The following is a 17,523-nucleotide window of genomic DNA, read 5'->3' on the forward strand; positions in this document are numbered from 1 at the left end:
TGTTTTGGTGCATTTTGAAAGGCTCAGCACATAACCAGGTTAGACCACTAATGTTATTAACTAATAATTAACTCACAGCTATGGAAGTGGTGGTGTCCTTTTGTCAGTAGTCCTGAAAACCCTTCGTCCACAGCTTCCACCACTGTGGCTCTATGAGTAGTGAACTTAGTCATAAATTCTAGATTCTTGACAAGAGGAAATGGTGATAGGAATGGTGCATAGATGAGATATGAAGATTACTTAGAGAGTGTGAGGATAGAAAAGACGTGGGTAAGGAAAAAAGGAAGGATAAAAAAGAATGGTAAGGAAAGAGGTGGATGAAAGAAGAATAAACTAGTGAGTAGAAGGGAAGGTAGAGAGTGTGATAAAGATGTGTTGAAGGTGAATGAATAAGGGTATGGCAGGAGGACAATGAGCAAAGTGGGTGATGGGAATAGGGTGATTGATAGATCTGAACTGAGAAAGAAACAAGAGGTGGGATGAGAAGGAAGAGTGGAAAGGGGTGAAGGTGCTGAAATAGGCTGATAAAGGATTAGGATGATGAAAAACAAAGGTAATTAGAGAGGAGCGATAGAGCATATGGTAAATTGTGTTGGGGCAGAGAAGGTATGTTAAAAGGAGAGTGGTAGAACAGGAGGGAGAGGAGAGTGATGAGTGAGAAGGGGGTTGGAAACAGAGAGGGTGGTGGAATGGAAGAAACTAGAGGAAGAAAAGAAGAGGAGGGGATTTGTCAGTCACAATTTAGAAAAGACTGTTCAGTCTAGAGGCAGTCACCTGACCTATACATTTCCACATTGTCCTCCTTCAAATACTTTCAACTGAAAGGACTGACAGCTCAATATTGGTTGAAAAACTAATCATCAAATTATAGTTATAGTCTTAATCCTCAGAATCAGTGCTGTTGGCACAGTGGCAGCTAACAAACAGATTTGCATATGATGTTTGGCCAGTTGCCACCTTTGACTGCTTTTTCTGTTGTTATTATATTTATTTTAAGTAAATGGTCAACAGTAGGGTCTCCAAAAAGTTCCACAGCCCTGTGCAATCCCTTTAAAATATGCAGCCCCCATAATCTTTGTAGATCTTCTGCGCACACACACACACTGTATAATCTAGGACTCGGTGCTGCTGGTGTTTGAGATGCTGTGAGTTGCCAGTGGGGAACAAGTACAGGGCAGCAGGATTACAAAGTCCATTTATGCACGCCCACAAAAGCACAACCACTTGTTCAGAAACAGTTCAAGCTTCCTTTACAAACACACATGTATTACCCTGGAGGCAGCAGCAGGGAAGGTAAGGCTGACAGACGAGGGTGAGCAGGAGAGAGTCAAGGTTGAGCTGGAGAGAGAGGAGGTTGTTTTTTCAAAGAGGGCGTCTGAAAGCTGAGGCAGGGGTGGGAGACAGGAATGTGCGAGGGAGATAGGAGGTCAGGCAAAGGGGCCAAGGATACTGAGTAAGAGAGAGTGAGGCTGGAGAGGGGAAGAGAAGAAGCAGGCGAGTGCGGGAGAGAGTGAGAGAAAGGCATGGTAGAGAAAGAAAGTCACAGCAGCAGTGAAGAATGAAGTGGGGACGAAAGAAGAATGTGGAAGTACAGTGAGAGGACAGTAAAGTAAGGTAAAGAGAGAGAGGAGATTGAGTCAGAAAAAGAAAAGGGTGATGGGGAAAAAGAGATTAGGATACGTTGGAGAGAGAGAAAGAGGAGGCCACTGCAGGGAGGCAGGAGGATGAGATGGGTGTGATGGAGAAAGAGGAGGGTGAAGTCAAGAGACAAGAGTGAGGCAGGAGGATGCAGAGGGTGGTAAGAGCAAGACGAGGTGGTGGCAAATGAGGGTGAGGCACAGAGGAAGGAGGATGAGGTGTAGAGAAAGGAGGGGCCGGCAAAGAGAAAGGGGCGTGAGATAGGAGAGTGACAGAAAGAGAGAGTAAAATAGATAAAGAACTTAGCTACACAACAAACCCTTAGAGATAGCGGTAACACTAGTAAGCATGACCCACAGTATGCAGAGCATGAAGCTCATCCCCTATAAGACTCCCCGGCATGACCAGACCCAGGTCTCAGACACTCAGGGGATGCTATGCAAATCCATTCATCATCATGGCCCACCTGTGCTTCTTCATGGCCCTCCCAGATCCAGTAACCTGGAGCCGGGCTTGATCCTCGTTAAGGCCTGCAGTGCGGGCTGCTCGTCCGAAGGGGTAGTTATGAATCCCATTACACACTTGTAAAACAATGTTGAATTGGAAACAATTCTTCAGTTTCACTGCCATATTTAAAGTGCTAAATAGTCTTTTTTCCTAATTCTGTTCATAGAACGAGCAGTGTTCTGTGTAACGTTGCACCACGGGTCTCACAATCTCAACAAGCACTGGCAAAGCCAATAGGTTTTGCCTTTGTTTTTTCATTTGCATTCCATCTTGCTATCAAACTGGATTATAAATATTACAAAAAGGTTATAATAATGTTTGCTTTAAAATTGATAAACCGTTTATAGTTGTTTATGTTGTCATGTATGTTAAATTAATAAACAACATAAACAACTATTATCAAATTTAAAACAAACATTATTATAACATTTTCCTAATATTTATAATCCATTTAGATAGTAAGATAGAATGCAAAAGAAAAACAAATGCAAAACCTATTGGCTTTGTCAGTGCTTGTTGCTTGTGGTGCTGTCAGGTGAGTAAAGAAAGGACACAGAGAAGCAAACATTCTTTAATCCAAAAATGTTTAGAACAACTCTCTTTGCCACTGTTCAGTGGGATTTAGTTTTAAGGGGGCTCGATGATTTAAAAAAACATAAAACAGCACCAATCATATTATAAACATTATCTCGGGAGCAGGGATTGCTCACTTAGGCCTAGATTTACTAAGCCTTTGTGTCGCTTGTTTGATGCAGGGCAACAGAAAGGCTTATTTGGAATTTACAAAGCCACGCAAGGCCTGATTTGTGTGGCCTTGTATGTATTTGTAAAGCAATGTAACACAGCGCAGCTGCTTGGGCTGCATTATGTTACATTTCCACCTTTCAGGCATTCTATGGGTGGAGAATGGGCAGTTCCATGCATCCATCCATAGAGTATTGTGCATTCTCAGATTTACTAAAGCTAGTAAACCCTGGAATGCATCAGCTTGCCCCAGTGAGGCATAATGAGAGCATAGTCCTCCTTGTTATTTCGTGTATTCTGCACAGCAAATGGACAGAGGAAAATGCCTCTACGGATTTTTTTTTTTTTTTTGTGCAGGACGGAGTCCCTTCCTACACACAATCCTAGCTGTAAGGTAGGCACCCCAAGAGTGCGTGTGTTGGCGCTAGAAGAGAGCAGAAATGTTCTGTTATCTTTGTATATATGGGGCATATCATCCTTTCACGCAACGAGGCGTAGCACCTTTGGCTTGTGTAAAAGTTTAGTAACTATGTCCCTGTGTCTGGGTGAAAATGTGCATACCTGTTTGGTTTGAAATTTCCCCTTCTGGACACGGGCTGCACGAGTAACAGCATACTTGTTTCTCTCGTTCAGGGACTTTTCTGAATCCGGGCAAGCAGCTTGGACTGCAAACGGAGACAGGAGTCTGTGAAATGTAAAAAACGTGAAGAGCTGTCAAAATGAAGGTGGTTTCAAGACACGCCCCAGTGTCTCGTTGTTTCACTGAGTAGAAACCAGTCTGATTTATTTATTCATTTTCGGTATTGTCATATTGCAAACATAAATGGAAACTGTGGCCAAATAAAATAGTTACACGCCAAGTCTGGTGAAAGACATTCATCGTGAAAAACTAAAGCTATATCAACGTCAAGCAAAGGAATAACCAAGCTCATTGATCTGCAACAGCCAATAAAAAGGAACAAGTGTAGAAAAAGAGGAAAGAATGACATGGAAGAAAAGATCAAAAACGAATATTGTAGTTAATATTACAATTGGTTTGGAGAACATAGCCTGAAAGGGCCTCCCACACATTGTCGCACGATCTTTGACTGATATAAACATTCCTCCAAAGACATAAGGGGCCATATTTATACTCCGTTTGCGCCGAAATTGCGTCGTTTTTTTTGACGCAATTTCGACGCAAAACTAACGCCAACTAACGCCATATTTATACTATGGCGTTAGAGGCGAATAGCGCCAAAGTTCCCGGAATGTGCGTCATTTTTTAGCGTGAACCCCTTCCTTGCGTTAATGATATGCAAGGGAGGCGTTCCCGTCTAAAAAATGACTCCCAGGCCTTTACGTGGTATTTATACTCCCGGGCAAAAGAGACGCCCGGGAGTTGGCGTGGCAAAAAACGGCGCATTTGCGCCACTTTTTAACGCCTGCTCAGGGCAGGCGTTAAGGGGCCTGTGGGCTCAAAATGAGCCCACAGGTGCCCTCCCATGCCCCCAGGGACCCCCCCTGCCACCCTTGCCCACCCCAGGAGGACCCCCAAGGATGGAGGGACCCACCCCAGGGACATTCAGGTAAGTTCAGGTAAGTATAATTTTTTATTGTTTATATTTTTTTTTGGTGGCATAGGGGGGCCTTATTTGTGCCCCCCTACATGCCACTATGCCCAATGACCATGCCCAGGGGACAGAAGTCCCCTGGGCATGGCCATTGGGCAAGGGGGCATGACTCCTATCTTTACAATGATAGGAGTCATGTTGATGGGGGATGGGCGTCGTTAAAAAATGGCGCAAGTCGGGTTAAGACGATTTTTTCGACGTAACCTGACTTGCCCCATTTTAAGACGCCCATGCGCCATTTTCCCCCTACGCCGGCGCTGTCTGGTCTACGTGGTTTTTTCCCACGCAAACCAGGCAGCGCCGGTCTGATTGCGCCGTCTAACGCCATTCCATAAATACGGCGCCCGCATGGCGCTTCAGAATGGCGTTAGACGGCGCAAAACTTTTTGACGCTAAACTGCGTTAGCGCAGTTTAGCGTCAAAAAGTATAAATATGGGCCAAGATGTCAATGTCCTGGGTTGAACAGACTATTTCCAAGTGAGTCTTTCTTTTCCAGTTTCACCACACTGATGCTCTTCCAAACTGTCGAAGCTTGCATGACTCAAAGCTTCTAATCTAACATTAGGTCCTTATCATGAGTAATATCATTAAAAACAATTGCTTTGTTAAAGACTTAAGGATGAACGTAAGAATCAAGGTCAGTCCTAACAACAACATCCTCCCTGAACGGTCTCAGAACTCCAAAGTTACTAACAAGTGAAGTGGGACTCTCCGAACTTCTTCACACTTATTGAATCCCTTTGCAGGAAATTAGTTTTAGCCATGTTCTTCTGAATTTCTTTTTTTGGACTGCAAGTAGTATTTCAATCTCAGGAAAGTTGGGGCCTGGCAAGCAACTTGCAACTGCATGAGCACTTCTATAAGAAAAAAAATATTTGGCATATATGACCCTTTGTTTAGCCAATTGTGAATTGTGCACAACATGAAGTTACATTTAGTGACAAAGCCTTCAGTAATCATTTCCTTAACTTACACCTGAAGCAAGGGTGTACACAAGGCCACAGGCAGCTCACGGAAGGCTCCCTTGATAAAACAGAAAAGGCAAGCTCAATTTGCAATAAAGGGTCCAGATTTAACTCTTCTGTAAGTGTGTATTAAAATGTTTCGAACAGCTCCTTGCTCTATCAATCTGGAAAATAAGACTTTATTTAAGATTTAGTCTCGGATGAGATCTCCAAATGATATAGTTGACAATACCAATTCACCACCTGTTCCAACCAATGTGCGGAATAATAATAACTGTTAGGAACTTGAAGAAAACGAAGGAAGTGGGTAGGACACTGGAGAGACAAGTTCTAAATTATGCCAACTACAGCCAGCGATCGTCTTAGAACCACTACTTGGTAACCTTGGTAGAACACAGAAACGAAAAAATAATTACTACAATGTTGCGAACAAACACGTATTAACATGCAGAACCGGAAACAGAACCCATCAGCTTACCTCTCAACTGGCTGCAAAGTGCTACGACTAGCCCAGGCCCTACCAGGTTCCAGGATCAGAGCCGAATACACAAAGGTGAAGGGCTCAGTACTGCCAAGGCAGCATGTTGACAACAATTCATAGAGAGCAAATTTTGATGCAGATGAGGATTAATACATTTTATAGGGCACTGAGAAGCAGTAGAGGCAGTGTGATCTCTGAAAGTGTTGAAGCGTAATACTTATCAGTAATTCTAGTATGCTGCCAAACAAAACAAGTCTGGCTTCATCAATAATCATTACTGAGCGCTCTCCCCATATCATATTTTTTTAAACGGGGACAAATAGTGAATTTTAAACAATAATTTTCACATACCTTCGCTAAAAGCCATTGCCTCTAAAAGGGCACTTATCATTGGTGGCTTTTCGACAGAGGTATTAGGGCATGGGTACTCGCAAACATTTTCCCAGGGGCCCAAAAGTTTGGTCTGTGACGTGCCTGGGGGCCGCATTGATGCCAGGGCGGTGGCGGGTGGGTGGGGTGACTAGGGGGATTGGTGGCAAGGTAGGTGTAGAGGAACCAAAGGATATACATCTAGTGGGTGAAATAAACAATGGGAAACCAGAAAACCTAGAATTAATCCCGGCTTACCCACTTTTCCAATTTTTGTGATCCTAGGCAATTGTTTAGTGCCACTTTCCCTCCTTTTTCTGCATTATCACATTTAAGATGACCTCGAAATACATGATTCATGGTGTGCACTGCACAAAACCTGCTTCTATGTTTGATTTAATAAACTATAATGTTGTCTATGTCTGATAGGAACCCAGGCCGCCCATAAAGTGCACATACCAAGTGACTTGCCTCTTTAATTTACTATTGGTGGTGTTCTCAGGGTAAGGGAAATAATTAATGTTTTCAAATTTGTGTTTGAAAACTATCACTTTAAAATGAATACATCACAATGCACTGATAAAATAAATTGTACTAAGGCGAAAAAGGTTCTGCATGTTAACTAAATACACTTAGTTTTGAAGAGAGTGTCTTAGTTTTACACTTATGCTGCAAGAGGTCTTTAAAAATGAAGGCGTTTCTAAAGTTAAGTGCAGGAGTCCCTAGTTACTTCCTTTCTTTAACACCAGTTAAGTTTGAAATAAATTATTGTGTGTGTATTTAATATTTTTGTTAGTGCGGAGTCGAGCAAACAGCTGCCCAGTGCTCTTGTTGCCCCAGCGCCACATGTAAAGGTCAGAGGGGCCGCATGAGGCCCGCGGGCGTACTTTGAGTATCCCTGTATTAGGACAACACCTTGTCACCTGTGAACCCCACCTAGTTCCCCTAAACTATTGCTCAGTGCTATTTATTTCATTTTCCATTGTTGATGAAAACATATCATTTGTGCTTCCATGTACTCTGACTGTGCAGGCTTCTCTGGGCTCCTGATAACAGATGGGGGACACTTACCATGGGTTCTCTCGTTTTTTTTTTCAAAATTTGCCTTGAGTGCCGCAATATGTTAACATTACCTCCAGTGTGCCAATGCCAGGATTTTGTCATGGGTACCACCTTATGCCAAGAGTTGAACAGAATATGCCAGTACCATAATTTTCCATAAACTGGCAGGTGTGCATAGAGCACACCAGTCCCAAGACACAATGCCTAACAACATAAGTTGAATTTGAGCTAAGTAATCCATAGTAATCCAAGTTTTATTTCAATTTCTTCACTAGTTTCAAAGTTCATACATAGGCAACATGGTACCATTCTTCAGATGCTTGGAAATGCCTATTTAGGCTTTATTTCACAGCATGTCGAAATTCACGTTTCATCCTGGGTAACCGTGATAACATAAACCCTATGCATTTCAGTCATCAAGAGCCTCATCAGGTGTAACTATAATGTAAGAAAGAAGTCCTTCAGCAAACTACAATGATGTTATGCATATAACCATGAGTAAACGATTAAGCATTCACTGTATTAAAATTACAATTTTAAGCCGCCACCAAAACATGTTATAAACGATTTTCTCAAGAATAAACACACTCTAATTGGAACCAAAAGGAAAAAAGCAAAAAGTGATCAATACTTCATGCTTCTCCAAGTGCGGTGAAATTGAAAAATGTGCCCCTTGCCACATAATGTTGTGAATAGAAGGCGAAGCTACCATGAAACCCAGCTGAAAGTAGACCTAACCTAACCATTAACTCCACTTACCATATGTGTAGAGATACACTGGAGATCATGGTTAGGTTGGCACTGGACTTTGGAACCAGCAGGCATGATTCTCAATGAGGAGCCAGTGAGCAACAGCACCAGGGTTAAGGTGGATACCTACTGCAAACCATCTCCCAGCTTCTTGATATAATTGGAGGTAGAGCCCCTAAAAGCTGGATAGGAGCTTAGGATCCTGCTGCTCTGCTTCAATTATTATTGACCTCAGGGATCCACCGATAATGTCTCTGACAGCCTAAGTTTAGCTGATATACTGTGCTGCCTGAGGCATGTACAGTATGCCTGCTAAGTAAAATGGATTGTGCCCGAGTAAAGGAATTGTAGTTCAGTTACACCTGTCAGACTTGTGCAAGCTAGCCATCCACCTACAGAGTGCCATGTTTTGGACAGCACTCTGTAGATGAATCGTGCCTAAGCTCCCCAACCCCCAGTTCTCCCACCAACTATCATCAGAAGACTGGGGAGCTTGAGAGGGATGACTTTTGCACTGACCGTACTCATGCAGGCACAAAATCAGTGTTTTTATGAGCACTGCTACATTTGATAATGTGCACTGTGAGCACAGGCAATGGGCATTATGTACTGGCTCTTAGGTGGCAGGACTGTGTTCTGATGCTCCTGTTGATGAGCCACCACTGGTATTGAGGAGCGAGGCAAGAGAACTAAGAGGAGAATGGATAAGTGTGCCAGAGAACACTGTGAACCTGTGGGACGCATGGCCAAGTAATAAACAATGCAAAAACAACAAGGTGATGGATGGAATGCTTGAATTAATCTCAGCCAATGGCAACTGCTCGAGCGGCATCCAAATCCATTGTTTTTTTGCCCACCATGCCACCCCAGTTTGGACCCAGCCATATGCACATCAGTCTTGATCCTAATCCCCATGGGAACAGTCCAGCCTAAACTGCCAGGCCATGTCATCCCAGGACTGGAAACAAGCATTCCAGGACCGGTTCCAATGTTGAGCAGGGTTGAGGCTGATTTGAACGTGGCTGGGTCCAAACTGGAATGAGATGGCGAGCAAAAAATACAATGGATTTAGGCTCAGATCTGTGACTGTGGTGAATGTTTGACATTGTTCGGCACTCCGTCCATCATCTGTTTTTTTTTGCAAGTGACAAACAAGTCATAAACCAAGTAAAAAAAACAAAAAATAACTGCAATATGTTGCCAGGCACCTTCCCAGATATAATGTGAATCTTATAGATCAATTTTACCCCATCACCTCAGGCATCCTGCCCCATCCTTGAAGTGAGCACCACATAGTTCTCATCCTTGTTTCTATGTCCCCTGTCTTCCACATTTTCTGTGCCTGGCTTCTTAAGTATAGGTCATAAGCCAGGATATTGGGTTGTACATACTACATTCTCCTGCTCCTCCTTACTATTCCTGTCAGATGTTTTCTTATTTGCACCCACAAAAGTGTGCAGCCAAAAAATTAACATTCACTTAGTACCTACATTATGTCCACGTTACTTTTAAAGTAACAGTTTTGCATAAAACTTCTATTTGTCAACTTCTGTCAGGAAACAGAAAAACAGACAGAACAATTTGGACAGAGTGGCTTAATCATTTCCACCTTCTGGACGGCCTAAGCCTCAGAGACAATTGGAGTCATTCATACATCATCCTTCCGTGGAGCAATGTCCCAGAGTATCAGTTCCACTCCTGCCTGGTGTCGCTCCTGGTCATTCTTTGTCCCTCACCTGATCCCAGGCAGTCTGTATGCCCGGATCCAATAAGTTCATCGTCTGGGAAAGAAAGTTTATCCTGGGAAGGTCCTCCTGGTTCACAGTGCCGATGGTAGTCTTCAGGGGCAGCTCCTCCATATGGGCAGAGGAGCCTCGCCCCCCGCCAGCAGCAGAAGCTGCAAACCTCTCAGAACAAAAGGATAATAAACAATGTTTATTATCCTTTCGTTCTGAAAGGGAAAGGGCCACGGGGTGACGTGCTCTGAGGGAGAGTGCAGCACTTTCCCTCAGAGCGCATGTGTGTTTGGCCAGCCATCTAGGGCCGGTCAAACACACAGGCACTGTAGGCTATCTCTAGTCCAGCAACACAAGCCTGTACAGGCTCCCAGTCTGCCTGGGAGCCTGCGCCTGACCCTGCGACGGAGGAGTCGTGCGTGGCGAGTTAAGGTAAGTTTTTATTTTTCCAATTAATTTAATGTATTTCTGCCAACCCCCATGCCATGCCTGAACTCCCCAGGGAGTAGGAAACAGTGGTGAGGGGGGGGGTCTTACTACATCAGTAAACCACGCCTGCCGTCTGGGCAATTCTCCTCTGTTTTGCCCCCCTCTGTTGCAGATTCTGTGCAAAAGAGCGCTTGTGTGTGTGTGACACTAGTGACCGGCACTTCACACCTGATATATACAAGTTGTAACAATGGTCAGGGCCACACAACCTAGGGCTGCTAGGGCAGGATGTTTACCTTACAAACGTGGAGAAAACCACAATGAAAACTTAAGGTCATCAGTGTGCCATTCAAAAGGACTCACAGTTTCATACCAATGTTTTCAACAAAGTTCCACCCCTTTTTCTTGCATTTCTGTTTTTCCATTGTCGTATGTTTCATTTACTTGAAAGCTCTTTATTATTAATGTCATAACTATAATTTCACAATGGCTTTATTAATCTTCTTGCTTTCTCAAATTTGCTTGAAAATGCACCATTTGCCCACTCTTTTTTCAAAATGTTCCTGGGGGGAGGACCCCCCGAGCCCCTTTTGTGACAGGTTTGCTCGCTACGCTCACTCACCACAGGGCACTCATCCCAAACTTTTACGCCCCACCACTTTCAAATGCCACCAGCCGCCACTGGCAGTCTCCATCATGAGTCATGTTGGAACAAATTCAGGTCTTGTAGAAACTGCTGTTCTCAAGAGAGCACCGGTCATCTTGGGTACAGCTTTTATTTAAGTGGCTTCTAGTTTCTTTAGCCTGCTTGCCTTCATACATCATTCAGGGTCAGGCCATATGCACGGGCACACCTCCATGGCTCTATGAAGACCCAGTTCTGCTTGTTCCAGTCTCTGGAAGCCAGTCTGCCCATTGACAGGCCTCTCTTGGATTGGACCCAAAAAGAAAAGAAGAATGACATTAAGTAAAGCAGAAATAACGCCCTAAGAGCGGTCAGCAACCACCTGTACCATCTCTGCTTCTCAGCACCAGTTGTCTGTGAAATCTGCTTCTGCTGTGAATCCATTCTAACACAAACAAATATATTGTTGGTGACCTTGTACAATCATGGAAAGAAACTACAAAGTTATGCACTTAACACTTATCCACGATACTGTAGAGGGTAAGTAATGTAAACTGATTAAACGTCTGCACCAGCGTAATCCTCGAACTCAAAAGTGGACCGCTGCTCATTCAAAGGATGTAAAATGGAGATACTGAATGAAGAAAATGTGGTGCAAGAGGTATTGAGTGTGAGACAGACCTCGGCCCAGGTTTTCTTTTTGTTTCAAATGCCCCATGTTCTTTTGCTGTATTTAATGTTTGATGCTTCTACCTTTGTTAAGTGGTTGACTCCAGCAGGTGCTAATGTTGAATGTTGGGAACTATGTGTGTGTGATTACTGTGATATAGTTGTCTATATCTCTGTGAAGCAGTCCATTGGTATTGGACAGCATTAAGGGCTTGTGCCAAAACAAGTGTGACGGAGTCCAAAGAGAAGATGAGGGAGATGGTGACATCCATTGTCTCTTCTACTTCTTTTTTACCACCTTCTGCGTTTTTGAGCCAACTAGTCCCATGTGATGAAGCTGGAATAGGCGCGGGCGGGCAAAATGTATCCACACTGTTCGCTCAGGCAAACAGCTTGGACAAAAGGTTACTGGTCTGGCCTGCAGGCCAGATATGCAGTTTCAAAGGATTCTGACTCAATAGGCCTTCCAATCAGTTTAGCAGATACCCAGGCTGTGTTTGCCTAACAATGAGAGTCTAGGAAGAACCATTACAGATTCAGAGTAACTATTCACTGCTTCGGTGTGAGAAAAGAGTGAAGCAGGACTGGGGTTTTTCCTCTGATCCTCTGGAGGTATAAGTAGGATGCCCTTGGTCAGAGTTTGGATGGAGAAAAAGGCAAAAAGCTAAGGAAAGCTTTGAGGTACCATTCTGGGGAATGGCAACACAAAGCACAGAAGGACTGTATTTACAATAAGGAACCTTGTGAGAACTGGGTTACAATGTAGTAAAATCAGATAGCGCAAGAGACCACATCCAATCACAGTTGTGAGACTTTTTCCAAAATTTTGAAGAGATTTGGAATTGCCAAGGAAAAAGGTACAGAACCTTTTCTAAATGCCTGCCAATGTTTTTGATGAAGAAGTGTTGATAGATGCAGTTTCCTGATTTGTCCCACTCAGAGTTTTTCAGTGTGAAGTTCAAGGCAATCATAATTCCGTGTAATAGAGATATCTGGTTTGTGGAGCCTTATTGGTCCTCAGCTTCCAGCTTTGCTCTGCCGATGACTTTAGATCTTTGAAATAAAGTTTCAAGTGCAAAGATTAACTAGGACGAACTGTAAACCCTTCCATGGGTCCTTCATACCACTACCCTCTATCCAAGGCTGCCTGATTCCCAGTCAACCACATTGACTTTTATTGTATTTTGAGTTCCAATTACTTTCTATAAAATATCCAACCCACACCCTCTCAGGAGAATAAATAAATGGCATGTTCTAAGTTGTCCCCGTAAGACTCTTTATTTCATTTCAAATGAAACAGAAGCAAGCAATTAGAAAACTACCTGTGAATAACTTGAGTTCTAACCTCTTAACCCCCACCCCCCACACCCCAACCCAAGAACAAGTTGATTAAGGCCTGTGTAGGCTTTATAATCTAAATGAGCATCCACAAATATCGCTGCTTTCTTTTTTTTAGTAAAGTGTAAGTTTGTAGAGCTTAATGAAAAATATCCTTGCAATCTTGAAATAAAGTTTCAGTTCTGTTAATGACACACCGATTTTTTTAAATTAAAACATTTTTTATTGGTTTCCAACCTTAGCATGGGTCAACAGACATTGTATAGATTAAGTACTTAACAAAGATGTGAACAAGCGGTCCAATTCTCAAACCTTCAGGTGTGTCTGAGCATTCTATAATATTGAACTTTGGTGAAGAACGAGGCCCTTCCTCTCCCTCTCCCCACCCCAGCCCGCTTCTGTCATCAGTCATATGAGTAAAGCCATATAGGTCGCAAGTATCAGTGAGCCTCTCGGGAGTACATCTCCTAGAAGGTAGGGCCGACATATGTAGTCTTCCTAAGAACAATGCCACCCTTTATGAATCATATGTGGGGAAGGTGAGAATGAGAACCTCTTGGGTCGAAATTTGTCTAAACCTCGGGCTTTTTACTCTCTCTCTGCTCACAGTATTGTTTTAGGGACGCTGCTAGCCTCATTGCTGTTATTCCTGTGTCTCATTCTGTGCCCTAAATGCTTCCACTTGTGTGTCCCACTCTAGGGATTTTGGTTTTCGTCTCATCCCTCTGTATTCTTCTCTCCTGAGTGCCAAACTTTCAGCCTGGCTCCAGCGTAATACTTCTTCCCTCCATGAGGGAATGGATGGGGCATGGGGAGACTTCCTGAGCCTTGTCAGCTGCTGTTTCGCCAAGAGCATAGTCATGTCCATGAAGCTTGAAGTTATCTTAGAGCCTCTTGTTTTAGGGTGTAGCCCCAGGAGGAAATAAGCAGGCATCCGTTCCACTGTCTCCTCCGTGACCTCTATCAAAGTGCATCCGTTCCACTGTCTCCTCCGTGACCTCTATCAAAGTGGGTCCTATTGTGGCCCCGTACTGTGAGAGGGACGGACACATCCAAATTATATGAAGAAGGTCAGCGTCAACGGTATGACACCGAGGAGACTGCGCTGTTGTCGTGTGATTTATAATATTGAGCCTGTGCGGAGTGAGGTACGCTCGATGAAAAAGGTAAAATTTTATCAGTTTGAATCTAGTGTTGCCGGATACTTTTTACCATATTGTAATAGGAAGGCCCAACCTTTGGCAGTAATGTCTATACCTATATCAGTTGCCCACTTCGTTTTTAGCGTATCCAAAGACATGTGGAGGTGTGCTCGGTATAGCAATCTATTAAGATGCCTGCTGTGTCCCATTGTATGAAGAGCCTGAAGGGCTTCGTATGTTACTAGTTCAGTGCCCTGTGATTCCCAATGATTGCGTACGTAGGTCAATACTTTAGCATGGGTTAAAAAGAAAGTTTCAGACAAGCCATGTACTTGCAAAAGGCCGAGTGCGTCATTAACGTGCCATCTTCAAACAAGTCCCCTAGTGTAAATGGTCTCTGCTGTTCCCAAACTCTGGGCATTATCGCCATGATAATTCCTGAGGGGGCAGGGAGCCTGCACAGTGGTATGTTGTGTGCATAGGGGGTTGATGAGGCTGTGTAACGTGTAGCTAGTTTCCAGTAAGCCAACACCGTATGCTAGAGCAAGGTAGTCCCGGGGGTAATTTTGCAAACCAAGGACAACGCAAACGATGAATGAAGCCTTTCTTCCACATCACAACTGTACAATTTATCTCTTCCAGATCATGACCAGCTAGCCAGTACGACAGCCATTGGAGTTGGCCCGCTATACAGTAGGCTTTGAAGTCTGGGGCTCCCAGGCCACCCATGTATGGGGGTAACTGTGATTTCCACAGGCCGACGTGACGGCAACCCTTCCCCCATATTAAATCAATCAGTAAGGAGTTCATTGTTCAAAATATACCAGGTGAAACCATGAGCGGCAGGTTCACAAAATGGTATAAGACACGGGGCAGCAGTACCATTTTTGCCAGGGCTACCCTTCCTGCCACCAGAAGGGGTAGAGTGATCCAGAAATCGACTTGGGACCGGAGCGATGTAATCGTCCAGCTTAAATTACCTTCTAGTGAATCCGCTTGGTCACGGTATATGCAAATAACAAGATAATTGAAGGATACAGGTGCTATTGCAATGCTCATGGGTCCAAATCGAACCGAAGGTTCCGGATAGGTGCCCCGGAAGGACTATGCATTGGTTTTATTGGGATTAATTTGAAGCCCTGATAGAAGTGCAAATCGAGAAAAAATCTGCGCTGCTCTCTCCGTGCCCTGCCGCTAATCCCTATAATACAGTATCATATCATCTGCGTTTAAGGAGAAAGCGTGGGTAGTGGGATTGAGCACAACTCCCCAATCACTTACGCTGTGGTGTGGGTTTTGTGCCAAGGGTTCTAACGCCAATACCAATAAAAGGGGGGACAGAGGACAACCCTGTCTAGTTCCACAGTATATGGGGTAAGAGTCGGAGCTATGCGCACCCGTCTTGACCCTAGCAGTCAGAGCCCTGTATAAGAGCTTCACCCACCGTATAACATCTGGGGGTATGCCATAGGCCTCCAGTGAGGCCAACATCTAGTTCCAGCTGAGAGTGTCGAATGCTTGTCCCATATCTAAGGAAATGCAGCCAGCATGCGGATATTGTTGTTTCGTCTCATCTATCAACTGAAATAGGCGGAGGATATTCATCAATGTACTGCGGCGTGGAACGAATCCACATTGGTCCGTGTGTACTAGCCCCGGAAGAAGTGGGAGGAGTCTGCACGCTAACACTTTACTAAGGAGCTTATATTCTGTATTTAATATAGACAGGGATCTATAAGAGGACATCTGTGTAGGAGATCTATCCAGTTTAAGCAGCAAAGTCACCACTGCTTCTCGAGTTGCGGCCGCAAGCATTCCTTCTTTGAGAGACCTATTATATAACTTCTCTAGGTGGGGGCGCAGGCGATTGGCGCATGTGGCATAAAATTCTACCGGCAATCCATCAGACCCAGGGGTCTTATTACTGCCCATCACCTTCAGTGCCTCGCTGATCTCAGTGATCACGATTGGAGCTTGCAGCGCCTCTCTCTACTACTGTCACCTGCGGAAGCGGATGTTGGTGCAGAAACGTGTATGGTGTTGTGGTCTACAGGCGGAGGCGCGGCACACAGGTCAATATAGTATTGACAGAAGGCGTCGTTGATGCTAGTCTGATTATTTACTATTCCCAACTGTGGAGTTTGTATCATTAATATAGGTGTGGGAAAGTGCTGTGAACAGATTTGTTTGGCAGTAAGGGTGCCAAGTTTGTCCGCTTCTGCATGTGCCCTTTGGGTATAAAATCTGTAATCCACAACACGCAAGCGCTCTAGGAGTTCTGCGTGGCGTATCTGTGCTGTTTGTAATTGCGCTGCCTTGGTGTCATCTAGGGTTGCCTCTTGTTCCAAGGCACCCAGATTATTTTCTAGGTGTATGAGGTCCTTTGGAATTTCCACCTTTGCTCCCACCTGCCTAGAAATGGAGGACCCCCATATTGCGACTTTAAGGGCCTCCCACTCGATCAGTGGGGAGGGGGCAGTGTCTGTGTTTTCTGAAAAGAATGTGTCTATAGTAGTAGCTAGTGTGTCCCTATAGACCGTGTCTTCTCAGAATGTGGGCTGTAGGCGCCATGTTGGTATCGGGGTGGGTACCCGTTCCAGGCGAGTTGGATCTCGAGCGGGTTATGATCAGATAATGTCTTGCCTAAATATGTAGCATGGGTTATGTGGGACTGCAGGCTGGAAGTGCACAGGAATCGGTATAAGTAAGAATGGAGCATATGCGGGTAGGAGTAAAAGGAATATTCCTTCACGTCCCCATTATGGCTCTGCCATACATCCACTAGGTCCCAACTCTCAACCTGTTGTCACAATGCTCTGGCCTGGTGAACCAGTGCAGCACTTGGAGGGGTGGGTGTGAACGGTCAAGGAGAACGTTCAAGTACCCCATTCGAGTCCCCACCCAGCACCCATGGAAGGTAAGCCCAGTCCGATAACATGGTGGATAAGCATGCGTAAAAAGCATCTTGTTCTTGGTTCGGAGCATAAAAACATCCTAGTACTATCTGTTTTCCATACTGGAGTCCCCTGAGTACTACATATCAATCCTGTGTGTCAATCTTTGTATCTTGGACTGAAAACGGAATCCCTGCCGTTATCCATAAGGTTGCTCCCTGTGCATATGCTGAGAAAGAGGTATGGAACAATTGTCCCTTCCATCTTCGTTGCAGTTTTAGGTCTTCTGGTGTAGTAAGGTGGGTTTTTTGTATGAAGGCCAGGTGAGCGTGGCAACTGTGCAATTGCGCCAGCACCCTGTGTCGTTTATGGAGTGACCCCAGTCCCATAATATTCCAAGTAATTATATTGTATGATTTAGTGATTGTGGCAAATGCGATTAATGTAGTGAATGTCGAGAAATTTCATCCCCATGATGTTACTGCGTTAGTGGTGACAGAAGCGTAATAATAACAATCAACAACCCTACCCAATACATGGTCCAGCGTGGAAAAATGTGC

At 44.3% G+C, this 17,523-nt stretch overlaps 1 protein-coding gene across 1 annotated transcript in view; it reads right to left on the reverse strand.

Annotated features, from left to right (window-relative positions):
- The window catches only part of LOC138262393 (vomeronasal type-2 receptor 26-like), a 34,185-nt gene that overhangs the window by 15,214 nt on the left and 1,448 nt on the right, over positions 1 to 17,523 (reverse strand). Inside the window, exons 2-3 of the mRNA XM_069212295.1 lie at positions 3,743 to 3,825; positions 3,451 to 3,651 (exon numbers count right to left, since the gene is read on the reverse strand). Of these exons, the coding sequence (XP_069068396.1) occupies positions 3,451 to 3,651; positions 3,743 to 3,825 (284 nt within the window). The remainder of the gene's footprint in view (positions 1 to 3,450; positions 3,652 to 3,742; positions 3,826 to 17,523) is intronic.

Source organism: Pleurodeles waltl, chromosome 10 (assembly GCF_031143425.1).
Source record: "Pleurodeles waltl isolate 20211129_DDA chromosome 10, aPleWal1.hap1.20221129, whole genome shotgun sequence".
Classification (NCBI taxonomy): Eukaryota; Metazoa; Chordata; class Amphibia; order Caudata; family Salamandridae; genus Pleurodeles; species Pleurodeles waltl.